This window comes from Petaurus breviceps, unplaced genomic scaffold (genome assembly GCF_028583685.1).
Source record: "Petaurus breviceps papuanus isolate PSGF00001 unplaced genomic scaffold, PetGlider_PUasm1.0 227, whole genome shotgun sequence".
In the NCBI taxonomy this organism is placed as follows: domain Eukaryota; kingdom Metazoa; phylum Chordata; class Mammalia; order Diprotodontia; family Petauridae; genus Petaurus; species Petaurus breviceps.
In genome coordinates, this window is record NW_027185896.1 from 12,233,417 (window position 1) to 12,247,985 (window position 14,569).

The 14,569-nt window shown below is 51.6% G+C and overlaps 1 protein-coding gene across 1 annotated transcript in view; it reads left to right on the forward strand.

Moving 5' to 3' along the window:
- The window catches only part of COL7A1 (collagen type VII alpha 1 chain), a 58,379-nt gene that overhangs the window by 23,575 nt on the left and 20,235 nt on the right, over positions 1 to 14,569 (forward strand). The window contains exons 33-72 of the mRNA XM_069095788.1: positions 1,055 to 1,117; positions 1,536 to 1,571; positions 1,890 to 1,925; positions 2,030 to 2,098; positions 2,245 to 2,313; positions 2,547 to 2,573; positions 2,677 to 2,730; positions 2,901 to 2,963; positions 4,121 to 4,180; positions 4,402 to 4,437; positions 4,671 to 4,715; positions 5,056 to 5,091; positions 6,300 to 6,344; positions 6,494 to 6,529; positions 6,749 to 6,787; positions 6,972 to 7,004; positions 7,297 to 7,350; positions 7,445 to 7,504; positions 7,613 to 7,648; positions 7,778 to 7,858; positions 8,068 to 8,103; positions 8,663 to 8,707; positions 8,943 to 9,014; positions 9,156 to 9,200; positions 9,476 to 9,502; positions 9,934 to 9,981; positions 10,174 to 10,254; positions 10,780 to 10,815; positions 10,913 to 10,948; positions 11,148 to 11,228; positions 11,696 to 11,731; positions 12,063 to 12,125; positions 12,308 to 12,352; positions 12,564 to 12,599; positions 12,726 to 12,761; positions 13,012 to 13,107; positions 13,323 to 13,358; positions 13,505 to 13,540; positions 14,226 to 14,273; positions 14,392 to 14,427. Of these exons, the coding sequence (XP_068951889.1) occupies positions 1,055 to 1,117; positions 1,536 to 1,571; positions 1,890 to 1,925; positions 2,030 to 2,098; positions 2,245 to 2,313; positions 2,547 to 2,573; positions 2,677 to 2,730; positions 2,901 to 2,963; positions 4,121 to 4,180; positions 4,402 to 4,437; positions 4,671 to 4,715; positions 5,056 to 5,091; positions 6,300 to 6,344; positions 6,494 to 6,529; positions 6,749 to 6,787; positions 6,972 to 7,004; positions 7,297 to 7,350; positions 7,445 to 7,504; positions 7,613 to 7,648; positions 7,778 to 7,858; positions 8,068 to 8,103; positions 8,663 to 8,707; positions 8,943 to 9,014; positions 9,156 to 9,200; positions 9,476 to 9,502; positions 9,934 to 9,981; positions 10,174 to 10,254; positions 10,780 to 10,815; positions 10,913 to 10,948; positions 11,148 to 11,228; positions 11,696 to 11,731; positions 12,063 to 12,125; positions 12,308 to 12,352; positions 12,564 to 12,599; positions 12,726 to 12,761; positions 13,012 to 13,107; positions 13,323 to 13,358; positions 13,505 to 13,540; positions 14,226 to 14,273; positions 14,392 to 14,427 (1,953 nt within the window). The remainder of the gene's footprint in view (positions 1 to 1,054; positions 1,118 to 1,535; positions 1,572 to 1,889; positions 1,926 to 2,029; positions 2,099 to 2,244; positions 2,314 to 2,546; positions 2,574 to 2,676; positions 2,731 to 2,900; positions 2,964 to 4,120; positions 4,181 to 4,401; positions 4,438 to 4,670; positions 4,716 to 5,055; positions 5,092 to 6,299; positions 6,345 to 6,493; positions 6,530 to 6,748; positions 6,788 to 6,971; positions 7,005 to 7,296; positions 7,351 to 7,444; positions 7,505 to 7,612; positions 7,649 to 7,777; positions 7,859 to 8,067; positions 8,104 to 8,662; positions 8,708 to 8,942; positions 9,015 to 9,155; positions 9,201 to 9,475; positions 9,503 to 9,933; positions 9,982 to 10,173; positions 10,255 to 10,779; positions 10,816 to 10,912; positions 10,949 to 11,147; positions 11,229 to 11,695; positions 11,732 to 12,062; positions 12,126 to 12,307; positions 12,353 to 12,563; positions 12,600 to 12,725; positions 12,762 to 13,011; positions 13,108 to 13,322; positions 13,359 to 13,504; positions 13,541 to 14,225; positions 14,274 to 14,391; positions 14,428 to 14,569) is intronic.

Genomic DNA, 14,569 nt, shown 5'->3' on the forward strand with positions numbered 1-14,569 from the left:
AGCAAAACAGCCATGTCTCCTCAGTCCTTGGCAGCTCAGGGGGCAGGTCTCAAAAGTCCAGGGCAATTCAAAGCGGCCACCAGCAATTCTCTTAGTCTCTCTCTCTCTCCACGAGGTGCTGCTTCCAAAAAGATCTTCCGCTTCTCTCTTGTCTCTCCAAATCTACGTCACCAGCTCCTCCCAGTTCAGGACTTTCTTTTCACATCAAAAAGTCCATCCCACAGGTGGGATTAACAAGCTCTGGATTTTAACACAATCAATTTGAAAACCAAGCCAATACAGGGGAATCTTTAATTGCCATTACTATCACAGGTGGTATCTCAGAGTTGTTTAAATTTTGCATTTTTCTAATTGATAATGACTTAGAGCATTTCTTTATGTGACTATTGATAGCTTTGACTTCCTCTTCTGAAAGAGGAAAATGCCTGTTTATATCCTTTCACCATTTATCAATTGGGAAATGGCTCTTAGTTTTATAAATTGATTCAGTTCCCTGTACATTTGAGAAATGAGAAGGGGCTCACATTCTAATAGGGGAGATAGAACATATGAGAAGGAAGAGAAAAGGAAAGGAGGGAGGGGAGAGAGAGAGAGAGGGAGACAGAGACAGAGACATAGAGAGGAGATAGAGACAAAGAAAAAGACAGAGAAAATGAATGACCAAGTTACAAGGTAGTGCAGTGGATAGAATACTGGCCCTGGAGTCAGGAAAACCTGAATTCAAATTTGGCCTCAGACACTTCTTAGCCATGTGACCCTTTGCCTCAGTTTCCTTATCTGTAAAATGGGGATATAATAGTGCCCACCTCCCAGAATGGTTATGAGGATCAAATGAGATATTTGGAAGGTGCTTGGCACAGTGCCCAGCAGGTACTATATAAATGTTAGCTATTGTTTTTATTAGAGAGAAGAATATGAGTTATGAATGTATCAGAGAGCTGGCGAATTATGATGTGTTAAAAGTGGAGGACATTCCCAGCCCCGTTTGTAGTGTTCTATGTTCTAGCATTACATTTCTTTGCACCTTGACCCCTGACCTTTCTGTTCCCTAAAGGGGTTCCCTGGAGTGGACGGGCGACCAGGTAGCCCTGGTAACCCTGGAAGTCCTGGTCTGACAGTGAGTAAATCTTGTGCCCACCAAAGTTACCTCTTACACAGAATCATAACTAGAAATTCCGGTGCCTGGGGCAAAGTTGAGGGATGATGGTGGTTCAAGGTTGAAGGACAGTTCCTTGGTCCTGTGGTCTCACTGGGCACTCCCCAGGAGTAGGTTTGTCCCAGTTTCTTGCATTCCAGCTGCGAAGAGTTGCCCACACTGGAGGATGCTGTGTATATGTGTGGGGAGGGGAGATGGTGGGGGTAGGGGAGCCCTCCTGTGTAGGATCCACAACGGGCCAGGAAGCAATGATGGTGGGGAGGAAGTATATTTAGTGCCCTTGAGGTAAGGCCCCTACAAAATCCTGGTTTGCTCACGCTGCTCTCTACCCATGCTCATACACACCACATGAAGGCTGATCTTGGGTCTCTTTTTGCAGGGCTCTCCTGGTCGACCTGGCCCTCGAGGAGAAGCGGTAAGGAACATGCCTATCCCCACCATTAACTCCCCTCAGCCTCTTGCTGCCCCTGTGGCCCTCCTCAGCCTATGACCCTTATTTACTCCCCTGAACCGATATCCCACCTTTAAATGGGATGAGGGATTTAATGTCCAATGATGGACATAAAGGATGCAACTGAACCCAGGAGAAGACCTAGTCATTGTCAATTCAGGAAGGCTTCATGAAGGAGGAGGAGGGAGAGGAGGAGGGAGTTTTACTCTGAATCTGTCTCCTCTGATTTGGGGGGAGCCACCTACTTCCCATGACCTCCCCCAACTTGTTTTTGCTTTTTAGGGGGAACCAGGCCTGCCTGGACAGAAGGGGGAGCCGGTAAGTAGTTCTGGGAAGGATGGAGGGCAATGCCATTATGGGGGAATCTGGGGGAGTAGTGAGCATCATCCTTAGTGATCTCTCCTTACTGCTTGGTCCCACAGGGGAAGCCTGGGTCTGTTATAGGAGGAGGAGCAGGGCAGCCAGGCAGGAAAGGGGAGCCAGGTGTCCAGGTAAGTTGGGGCTCTGGAACAGCTGTGGTGATGGATAGAGGAAGAGCAGGCTGGGGGTGGGGAGGGACAGGAGGGAGGGATTCTCTGGTATTGCCTCCTGATAACATTGTATCTCTTCTGCTCCCTCCCTTCCCCCAAACCCATAGGGACCTCCAGGTCCCCGTGGCTCAGATGGGACCCCAGGCCTGCCAGGGCCCCGAGGAGCATCAATAAAGGTGTCTGTCATCTTGGAACATTCCCCTCTCCCAGCTCCTTCCTGTCTGCAAGTTCCCTCCTAGAAACTCCTTACCCCCATGTACCCTAGTCCCTCCTGGTCTTTGGGGGGGGAAGTGGAGAGCAGGGGGTCCTGGAACTTGTGAGGAGTGAAATGGGGAGCTTGAGGGGTTGGGAAGGGAGGGCTCTCTGGGGCAGAGGAAGTTCCAGTGATCACTTATGATGTGTTTTGCAGGGTGACAAGGGTGAGCGAGGAGAGCCGGTAAGTGACTGAGGGAAGGGGGGGCATGAAAGGGCATTTGGGGGAGGATATGAGATCTGGGGGAGCCTTCCACCTTCACTCTAACAGGATTCTCTTTTCCCAGGGTCTTCCTGGAATAGGCCGTGAAGGTGGTGGAGGGGGTGATCCAGGGCTGCCGGTAAGTTGGGGCCTGGGGGGACGTTATAAAGACTTTTCCTGGGGATAAGAGTTGAAGGCCATATTTTCTGAGCTGAGTTATTGGGGGGCTGAGTTATTGGGTTTGGGGTCTTCAGGGTCTGACCCCCTTTTCCCTCTGTGATACCTGTGTTATAACCCTTCTCTTCCCAGGGCCTCCCAGGAAATCCAGGTCCTATAGGTCCCCCTGGCCCTCCTGGGGAGAAAGGAGAGAAGGTAAGAGAGGGGGAAGGAGCTGGGTAAATGTCCCTTTGGATAATTTTGGATGCAGGCTTCCCATTGGCATCAAACCCTTCTCTACTTTGTCTTCTGTAACTTCCCTTATCAAGCCCCTCTCCAGCCCTCTCTGACCCTTAAATCAAAATTTAACCACCATTTATTAAGTACTTACTGTTTGAAGATCCTTGTGCTAGGTACTAGGGGAGGTAACAGTTTTTAGCTAAGACAAGGGAGGGATAAAGGACAACCCAAGGAGTTCAGTCTAACAGGTAGATAACGCACAACCATAAATCATTTTAATGCAAATTTCAGTGGAGAGGTACAGTGCTGTGGGGAATGGGGACAGAGGGGGGCATAGGTCACCACCACCAGGGCCAAGTCAGGGGAGGCTTCCTGGAGGAGATAGCATTTGAACTGGGCCATAAAGGATGGACAGGAATTCAGCACGGGGTGGGGGACCTTGTAGACACAGGGAATGGTGTGAATGGCGGGGCAAGACTGGGAAAAGTAGGTAGTACCAAATGATAAGAGTCTTGAATGCTGTAAACAGAGAAGTTTGAACTTTAGGTACCTTCACAGTTCAAGTCAATAAACATTTATTTATTTGTTTGTTTTTTCTAAAGCAATTGGGGTTAAGTGACTTGCTCAAGGTTATATGGCCAGTTATTTCTGGGTGTGGTGCTAAGTATCAGAGCCCGGATTTGATCCCAGGTCTCTCGACTCTGGGGCCGGCACTCTTAGCAGAGCATTGTGCTCATGGCTTGGGGAATGTACAAGACATTATGGTGTGAGAGGCAGCTTGAGGAAGGGGAAAGAACACTATTTGGAGTAATAGGACCTGGGTTCAAATCTTGTTTCTGATACTAGATGTATGATTTTTCTCAGTTTTCCTCTGATAAAACGAGGGGATTAGATTGGAGGTTTCTAAGGTGATGCTGTGATAAGATCCCTGTCCTTATAGAAGTCCCAGTCTAATGGGTGTGGGGGGGGAAGGGAGAGGGTCTGACCTTCCTTTACTTTCCCCTTTGACCTTTCCACTGACTCTTGGGTGTGTGTATTCATTGACTAACCCTGAAATAAGGACCCTTCCCACTCCTCTGTGTGACTTCCTGGGAGTCTCTCAACACCTCAACACATGTGCTTCTGGTCCTCAGGGTGAAGGCGAAGATGGATTTCCAGGCCTCCCGGGTCGAGCAGGGAACCCAGGAGACCGAGTGAGTGGGGCCCTGAGCAGAAGGGTGGGGAGAGGAGGATGGATCCCAAATTTGGGGTTATGGTGCCTGGGCAGGGCTTGGAGAGAGGACAAGGGGCTGGAGAGAGGGCTACCTTGGTTGGCATATGGCCAGCTCAGGGACTCACAGTGTTGGAGAGGAATGTATGTCCTCCCTCCCTGTCTGAGCTCCCCTTGATCCACCAAATCTAACCCTCCTTCTAGGGTCCTCGAGGACCACCAGGAGAACCTGGAAGCAAAGTGAGTGTTGGGGTGGGGGTCAAGGCACTTGGGTTTACTTTAGGGTTTGACCTCTTTTAATCTGTCAGTACCCCTGTGGGGAGACCAGTCTTGGAACTGAGGGTGAGGGTGGGACTTGGGGAATGGGTGACAGGTGGTCCAGGATGAGGACCGGGTCAAGGATCTGAGGCTGAGTCCAGAGGCCGGTGCTTCCTTCTGTGTTCACCTATAACCTCCGCCATTCTCTCTTTCAGGGAGACCCAGGCCAGCCAGGGTCTTCAGGGGAGGTTGGAGAGAAGGTGAGCATAAATGCTGGGCTGGGGGAATGGTTCTGGGAGATAGGGACTGGATGTGGTGAGAGGCATCAGTGAGGAGACCCTGTGGGCGTTGGGGCTGGAGCTTCTCTGAATATGTGGGCCCCATGCTCCAGTCAGGACATAGCCTGGGGAAATCTGAACTCTTCTCCTTACCTTTACTGGCTGTGTGGCTTTGTGTAAGTCACTTTCTTTCCTTTGAGCCTCAGTTTCCTCCCTTCTAAACTGGGGAAATCGATTCTTACACCCCCTACCTCACTGGGCTATTACATGGAAAGTGCTATAAACATGAGAGTGATGTTGACTATCTTTTTTCTGCCATCAGGGTGATCGAGGCCTTCCAGGTCCACCAGGGCTACAGGTAGGGCCCTTCTGTGTGGCTCTATCCCATTCTCTGCTGCTTGGTTCCCCTTTTCACTTTCCAACCCCCTCCTGGAACTATTGGGAACTATTTCCCAGACACCTAGCCTACCAGTGGGCGTCAGGAATTGTTGAAGGAATATCTCTTGACTGAGGAGGGCTCCGTGTGGTACGATGGAAAGGTTCCTGAATGGGGAATCTCAATTCACGGGTTCAAATCCCAGCTATATCCCTGACTGCTATGTAAGATGGAAACGTGGTGTGACATCATGGAAGAAACACTGGGTTTGGATCAAATGGCATGACTGTGTATGTGTGTGTGTGTTTGTGTGCGTGGGGATGAGTAGAGGGCAGGCATCCTGGCACCAAGGTATCTTGGGTAAGTTACTTCGCTTCCCTCCTAAAGGAGAGAGTTGGACTGAGATCTTTAGGTTTCTGCTGCTGCCAAATCCTGTAACTTCCAAACCCCTTCCTCTTTCTGGGCCTATGCTTCTTTCCTGGCACAAATGAGAGGGTTGAGGGGGAGCTCTCAGATCCCTCTTGTTCAGGCACATTGTGTCTCAGATTGGCTGGCTGTATAAGGTAGCCTCTATGTGGGGGGTAGGGTGTTGGAGAGGTTCATATCTTCTGTTACCCTGCTCCTGCCCCCCACAGTCTCCCCTTCCAAATCACTTTCCCTTCTACTTTCCTAATCCTCTTGGGTCCTCTGGACTCTGGCCCCAGATTCTCCTGTGGATGATGGGGGTGTTAGAACCAACTTGTACCTCCAGAACTCTCGTGGTACTTCAAAGCTCCCCTTCCTAATCCCTCCATGGTCTTCTTGCTGCCCAACACATTTCCCAGTTGCCTTAAACCCCGCTCCATGTTCCTTTTATGACCCTCATTGTTCCAAATATCCTGCCTTTGAGGATATTTACCACCCCCAGCCTCCCCATGCCCACCATGTCTCACAGTCCTCTTCCCATGACTAGATCATTGTCCCAGAGAGGGCTTTTGAGGGGGCTGCTTCCTGAACCCCTTTCTTCTTCCTCCGAATGTATCCTTCCAGGGGGACAGGGGCTTTCCCCTTCTGAGCACACCATGGGAGACACAGACTATCTGGAAGGTGCCCACAGAGCATACTGAGTAGGCCCTAACAAGGAGGCCATAGGGGAAGGGGAGCTTCATAGAAGGAAGTCACCCCTCCTTAGGGTCTGTTTTTCTCGACAGGGAGAGCCTGGCTTGTCAGGGAGACCTGGGGCTGCAGGCCAAGAGGTGAGTGTGGGGAATGGGTGAGAAGGGATCGAAAGGGATGGGGGAAGGGGGATGGTTGAGATTGGAAGGGAAGAGGAAGATGGGAGATGGGGGCTGTATCCCCCTTTCCCCCTCCTCTTCCTGAAAAGAGCTGCTCTATCCCTTTACAGGGACCACCAGGACCAGCCGGTCGAAGGGGAGAGAAGGTAGCTCAGAGCTCAAGCCAAGCTAAGCCCCACAAGGCTGCTCCCTGGCCCTCATCCTGACCCCTAGCCCCACCAGAATCTTTAAGATGTTGGGGATTATGGTCCAGTTCAAGTCTTGGGCTCCTTCCTTACCCATGCCTCAGTTTCCCTGTGTGTTTATGGGAAGGGACCATGTCCCAGTGGATTCCCATCTTCACTCTATCCCTCCCCCCATTTCAGGGAGAACCTGGAGAGCCTGGCAAACCTGGAGAAGTCGTGGTGAGTAAGGGTGAAAGGGCTTGGGGGTGGAAACTCGGAGAGTAAGGTAATGACCCAAGCCCCTCCCTCTGGCATACTCAGCTACCCCTTAAAGAGCAGAATGTGCCCTCCCTACACACCCCTGGTCTTTGGGACTCAGAGTGTCCTGAAAGGTCCCAACATTCTTATTTCTGTTTGGTTTCAGCGATTTGATGGTGCTGGAGTGAAAGGAGAGAAGGTTTGGGAAGGCCTGGGGTTATTGGGATCTTTGGAGGGTCTGACTTCTTTATCATCCTAGAGGGGGTGTCAGAGGGTCCTGGGTCGGGAGGACTGGGGATCTTGGGGGGCTGCAGATCAAAGAGAGGATTTTGGGAGCAATGAGAATAATAAAAGAACCCAAGGGTGGGGTCCAGGGCCACAGGAAGGTGTCCTGGGGGCTGTAGGGTGTTTGGGGACCATAAGGGAATTGTGGGACAGGGTGCTTGCAACACAAAGACAGCTTGGAGGTCTAACATCTCTGTCATCTGCAGGGGAATCTGGGACCAGAGGGACCCAGGGGAGCCCCAGGATCCAAAGGGGATCGGGTGAGTAAGTGGAGGGGAGAAGGGGTTTGGAAGATGAGGTCAAGGTCACATGGATTTCTCTAACCCACTGCTTCCCTCTATCTTTTTCCCTTAGGGTCCACCTGGAATTGGTATTCCTGGGGATCCTGGCCCCAAAGGGGAGCCTGGAGATCGCGTAAGTGAATGGGAGGATGAGGAGCTATGGGCAGAAGGGGAGAAAGGATTCCCACAAGGAGACCCATTGGGGTTCACGTCCCAATTTTGTCTCTCCTGACCCCCATAGGGTGCCATTGGCCTCACAGGCAGAGCTGGGCCCAAGGTGAGTGTACATGAGTATGCCTGTAACTATGACTGCCTACTATGTTCAAAGCACGATACGTTTGTATGTGTATATCTATCTGTCTGAGCTTCCCAGGCTTTGGACTCCTAACTCTGGCCTTGTCCATAGGGTGATGTCGGGGCTTCTGGAGAGAAAGGGGAGCCTGGACGAGCAGGGCCCCCAGGACCCATTGGCCCTCGAGGGAGAGATGTAAGAGGGAATTACAGGAGGGAGGTGATGGTTGTGTGGGCTGAGGGAGAGGGGAGCTTGGGAGAAGAATAGGAATTAGAAGAATGGCCATGTTGGGGAATGGGGTGGGCTGGTTGGGAAAGTATACATACTATGGGGTCAGCAATGAAGGCTAGGGACCAGAGAAAGGGGCGCATGGTCAGGGAAGCACTCACTGTCTTCTCCCACAGGGTGAACCTGGAGAGAAGGGAGATGAGGGTCCTGTGGTAAGATGTCCCCCACTGACCCAGCTTTCTCTCCCCACCTCTCACCCCTGCCCAACCAAAGGGCTCTTCACTCAGTGATGATCTCTGACCTCTCAACCCCTAACTATAGCTACAAAAGGGGCCAGTCTTAGGACTGAGGAAACCTTCCCTAGGTCACTTTGTCTTTTACCCTGTCTCTAGCTAAGCAAGTACGGGGCGCACCACCCCCTGTCCCATCTCCACAAAGCCCAAGACCCCTTATCAAAGACAGATGCACAGGCCCCATACTTTGCTGTTTCCTGGATTTCTATTTCTCCAGATCTCAGTGACTTTCTGTTAATTTTTGTGTTTTCTCTTTCTATATCTGTGTATCTATCTATTTGTGTATCTATCTATCTGTGTATCTATCTGTGTATCTATCTGTGTATCTATCTATCTATCTATCTATCTATCTATCTATCTATCTATCTATCTATCTATCTATCTCTCTATCTATCTATCTCTTTCTAGTTGGGTCAGCATCTTTCTACATCTCTCTCTATTTGTCTCTGTTTCTATAATTCTGTGTTTTTGTTTCCAGGGTGAGACAGGTCTGCCTGGAAAGCCTGGGGACCGGGGTCTTAGGGTAAGTAGGGCTTTCTCCCAGCCTTGGTGTTTCCTCCATTATATTAGGCCAAGAATAGGTATGAATGTGGGGGAAATCAGAAAGTCTCTCCAAAAATTTGAGATCTTAGAAGGGAGGGCAGGATTCTCTTGGGGGTAGAGGATGGGAGAGGGAGTTTCACTCTCAGGGTGTGTCTCTGAGCCTTGGGTCTGGGTGAGGGGGTGTCTCTGAGCCCTGTTTCTTTATATCTATTCAGGGCCTTGCAGGTCCTCGGGGCACACCAGGTGAGAAGGGAGACCAAGGTGATCCTGGAGAGGATGGACGAAATGTAAGTCTCCCACCACAGCCTTCTTCACTTCCTTTTCCACTCCATCATGTTCCCCACCTTGTAAAGCTCCCCCCTTTGCTCCCCTATGATCCCCTCCTCACTCCTCTGTTCACTATCTTGACCCCTAACCTTTCCAACCAGGGCAGTCCAGGACCCATGGGCTTCAAAGGTGAACGTGGAGAACCAGTGAGTGATCCTTTCCTGGGGTACATGGGAGTCTGAATTTGGGACTTGGAATGCTGGGGATTGTGATGGGAATTCGGGTCTCTTTTGAGTGCTGAGCTCTCATTCTCTGAGCTAATGAAGGGGGATGAGGAATGTCAAGAAGGGAAATAAGGGAGAGGGGCCATATCTGGAGGCTGAGGTAAAGGAACCCAGGCCGTGCCCCTAAGAATCCCTGGGGCCCTGTTGGGGGTAATCCTTCTCCCTGACCTTTCTGACCCCACTGATTCCTTCCATAGGGGCCACCAGGACCCCCTGGAAGATTGGTAAGTTAGGAGTTTGTACTTCTTCCACAGCCCTGCTTTATGTCTTCCCTATTTTTTTTAAATTAAAATGAGCAAATTTTAATGAGCAAAATTGTAATTTCAAATTAAAAACAGCAAAAATGTTAATTTCAATGAGCAAACATTTATTTTCTCTCCCCCATCTGTTAGTGGATCTGTGAATTATTCTAGCATTTCTGAAAAGCAGTTTGTAGCTGTGCCCCCAAAGTGAATAAACTACATGCCCGTTACCCTTCAGTACCTCCCTAGGTTTCCCCCAGGCACCCACTGTGTAACCCTGAATCTCCCTGTATTTCCCCAGGATCCTTTCCATGTCAGTGACCCCTTTTATTTCCTCTCCCATGTCCCTGTATCCTGTGTCCCTCCCATGCCCTTTCCTCCTTCTGTCCCACTGACCCTTTGTCTGCCTATAGGTGGATCCAGGGACTGGAATTCCAGGGGTTGGAGAGAAAGGAATAAAGGTACTAGGGCCTGGTGTGTGTGTGTGTGTGTGTGTGTGTGGTGGGTGGGGGGCAGGGAGGAACCTGGAGGGCTGTACCCATAGGCACCAAGGAGGCGTTTCCCCTTCGTCCATCAGCTGCTGCTCCCTGGCTGACTATGGGGCTGACAGGCATCGGTGGACCCCTCCCACACTAATGCTTCTCTTGCTCCAGGGGGAGCCTGGTGACCCGGGAGAGGATGGGCCTCGGGGCCCGAAGGGTGATGCTGGACCTCCAGGAGCTCCTGGGGAGAGGGTCTGTATCAGAGGGGTCCCTGGGGAGGGGGCGAGAGTGGGCACTGGGGCTCCTTGGAAAGCTCCCTGGACTATCTCCTGATCTTAAGTGAGGTCAATCAGTCAAGAAGCATTCATTAGGAGCTTACTGTATAACTGCTGGGAATACAAAGACAGGCAAAAACATGGTTCCTGCCTTCAAGGAACTTACCCTCTAACAGAGGAGACGACATGTAAATGCCTGTGTAGTAGGAGCTATATTCAGGGTAAACAGGAGACGGTCTCAGAGGAAAGGCATTAGCAGTGGGGGAATGAGGCCTCCCGTGCATGGTGAGATTTAAGCTGGGAAACCAAAAAAGCCAGGAGTTGGAAGGGAGGACAGAGAACATTGCAAGATGAGGGGAACACACGGTCCAGAGGTTTTAGGGTTAAGGAGGGCTGGGAGGAGGTGATTGAGGGAAATTTCCCAGAGGAAGTGAGATTTGGGGAGCTGGCCAAGAGGATTGTGGCCTCCTCTTGAGTAAGCCTCTGCCCTTCCTCCTCACAGGGGGCTGAAGGTTTGCGAGGTCCCCCTGGATCCCGGGTGAGTGCTTTCTCCTCATCCCCATCCTTCCTCCTTTCCCTGCCCCCTCCTCAACTCTCATGCCTTCTGACCAGTCTCTTGTGCTTGTTCTGTTCAGGGAGATTCAGGTGACCGGGGCCCTGCTGGAGAGAAGGTGAGGAGGATAGGGAAAGAGCCCATGCCCTGCCCCTTACTGTGCTGGAGGCAAGGGGATGATGCAGATGACCGGCCTGGTGGAGGCTGGGGTGGAGGGAGAGGGTACTCATTTCTGCTTATCTGCCTACTCTTTCAGGGAAGGGTGGGGGACAACTGTTTGGGCTGGGTTGTCCCACAGTGCTCTTTTCCTTCCCCAGGGTGAGCGAGGAGCCCCTGGCTCTGATGGTCGGAATGGACTGGATGGGAAGCCAGGAGCAGTAGGGCCCCCTGGCCTGAGGGTGAGTCACAAGGGGACGTGAGCTTGGGGTCCCTGTCTGACTGGGGCCTCTGTCCCATCCTCCCAAGGGCAGTTGGCCTTCTAGCCTCACTCTACCAGGTGTCCTGAGGTTGGACTTCTGGACCCATTCAGTTAGTAAGCTCCATCTTAACTCTCCCGTATCTTATGGAGAAAATGGGAGGGGTGGAGTCTGAGAGGGCTCGGAGACCCAGTCAGTTTTCCTGATTTCAGAGAGATTCCAGACTCAGGCTGTGATCTCCAAGGGTTCTCCTCCTCATTCACATAGGGGATTCCTCCTTTCTCTGATAAAAAGATGCCCTACCCCAACCACCACACCCACAAGTGACCATGAACCTGAACTTTCTGGTCACATTATGCAAGGACTTCCTGGCTACCAAGCACATTGACCCTATTGTTCTTGGGCACAGTGACCCTGGAAACAACTGACCTCCACCTCTCTCTCCCCAGGGTGACAGTGGCAAAACTGGAGAGCCTGGAAGAGATGTGAGTTTAGCCCAGCATACTGTCCATGGCTTTGCCCCCAGTGTGCCCATGGGTCATTTTAGGAGACCCTAGGAAAGGAGGGAAAAAGGAGCAGAGAGGGGCAAAGATGGGGAAAATATAGCAGGGGTGGGGGAGAGGAGGAAATTCTTTGGGTTCAGGGGGAATTGTGGGGCTCTCTCCCTTTGGTGTGGGGTGTATGTGTGGGTATCTCATCTCTCTTGTAGGGGAAGCCTCTGTCCTGTCCTTGGGAGAGGCTATCCTTTGGGGGTTTGGGGAAGGGGATGTTCCCTACCTAGCTCTCTGACACACCAACATATAGGGACTATTTCAGGGACTCCCTGGCCTGAGAGGAGAACAGGGACCCCCTGGACCTCCTGGTCTCCCTGGAGTGACTGTAAGTATCTGCAGCTTTGAGGTCTTATCTGATGCTGGGGTCCCTCCCTTTCCCCCTTACCTTGGGCTGATCTTGGGATTTTTAAGCCTAGTGGGCTGGGCATTAAGGATTATAACTCTGACTCTGATCCCTGAAGGACTTCTAACCTTAATCTCCAATGTTTTCTGACTCCACTCTGACAGGGGAAGCCTGGGGATGATGGCAAACCGGGGCTGAATGGAAAAAATGTGAGTCTGTGATGAGACTGGGAGGAGGTGCCCTTTCCCTAGAACAGTCCATAGTCACATATAACCACATACTGACAGTCACGCTGGATGTTCAAGCAGATGAACTCATGCACTCACCCTCAATCATTACACACAAGTCACATGAGAACATGACTGTGGGTACCTGGGGGTGGTACTCTAGACTGAGGTTGTATCTTCTTTCTCTACTCAGGGAGAACCTGGGGACCCTGGAGAAGATGGTAGGAAGGTAAAGAGTCCCCTATATCTGAGTGCCTGGAACCAGCCCCAATGATTTCCCTTCCCTCCACCTCTATCTCTACTCAGTGGAATCTGGGCCTGAGGACAACTGGTCTGAGGTGTCTGTCTCTATTAGGGTGACAAGGGTGAAGCTGGAGCCCCTGGAAGAGACGTGAGTTACCCTTACTTTGAGATTCCTCCTGGTATATGGTCCCTTCTCCCGCCACCCCAATCTCTCAATACATGACCCCTTGACCGCTCCTTCCCCTTTTGCCTCTTCGTTGGGACTCTCAGAATCCCTTGAGGAGGGAGGGCCTTTCGGGCTCCATCGTTTCTTGGGTCAGGGGAGGGCATGTGAGTATGAGGTGGGAGTCCCTGAGGACAGAGGGGGCTGTTGGTGACATTTGCTTTGTTCTCTCCAGGGTCGGGATGGTTCCAAAGGGGATCGTGGGGATGTGGGAAGCCCAGGACTGCAGGGCCCCCCTGGACTCCCTGGCCCAGTTGGCCCCCCTGGACAGGTACTTTCTCTATATCCACTGCCTACATGTGGGCACAATCCAGGCATTGAGGAAAGGATGGACCACACAGGGAAACTTTGGAGTTTGGAGAGGAGATCCAGGATCCTGGCTTCCTTCCTGAGACCTGGAGGCTCTTTGTCTAGTGGGGCTGGGGGCAGGAAGGAAGCCCAGGAGCCACCATACCCTCTATGATTCAGTTTCTCCATATGTCTTAGGGTTTTCCAGGTGTCGCTGGGAGTCCAGGACCCAAGGTAAGTTTTCTTGGGAAGGTGAGAAAGAAAATGTATCACTTGAGTGGGAGAGGCACCTTGGAGGCTGACCCCTTCCCCCCTAACCCCCCATAGCTCTCTGCTGTTTGAATTGACAGCCATCTTCCCCTTCCCAACTTTATTCTCAGGGTGACCGAGGAGAAGCAGGAGCCAGAGGTGAACAGGTGAAATTCCTCCTTCCTTTTCCTCAGCTTGTCCCTTTCCTGCCCTCTTTGGGGCTTCCTTCCCACCAGATGGGCTGGCCCCTGCCTCTCTCATGAACCTCCTTGAGTTCTCCTGTCTCCAGTGAGAAGCCCTGTGCTCATGCAGATAAAACATGACGAACATCCACACATTTTCCCACTGTGCACAGATGTGAATGTGCACACACAGTCCCATGACCCCCTGTTGTCCCAGAAAGCACTATATAGGCATAGCACCATGTGCACACCTGGTCCTACCTGCCCACATGGCCCACAGTGCTTGCTTACATATACTTGCCTCCACATATACTTTCCTCCTGGGGCCTATGTGGACTTCTCTGTGTTTCTTCTTGGCTTCACAGGAAAGTGGGAGGAGGGGGAGATTGCTGGGAATAAGAGATGGTAAAGGGAGGCACTGCCCACAGTGTCCTGGTCTCTGGAAGTCCAGGCCTGGGTCTGATAATGGCCCCTTGCTTGGGCCAGTCATGATGGGGAAGTACTTAAAACAGCCGGCACTGCTGAGATGCCCCCTCCCCCATTTTGTATGGAGCAGGATGGGGGGCCTTGGGAAAAGAGGGAACCTGGGGGAACATTGTCTACCCTGTTTTCTTTTTTTTTTTTCTTTTTTTCTTCTTTTTCTGCTTACCCTCTTTCCCCTCTTTCTTAGGGACTCCCTGGTGAGCGTGGCTTGAAAGGGGAATCAGGATCTGTAACAGTAAGTGAAATAGTAGAAGGGGAATGGTCAATGCATATGAGGGTGATGGGTAGAACAAGGAGCCCAAGGAAGTGGGATGGCCTGGGATCATAACCCCTCATCTTCTGTGTCCCCTCAGAACATAGAACAGTCCCTGGAGTCCCTTGGCCTCAAGGTAAGAATTTGGAAGAGTTGGGGGGGGGTGGAAATTGTGAGGGGAGAGTGACATAGGATAGACAGGGCAGCAGACATCCACAGGAGGACCCACAGACAGAGTTGAGTGCCCATGGGATAGACAGGGCAGCAGACATCCACAG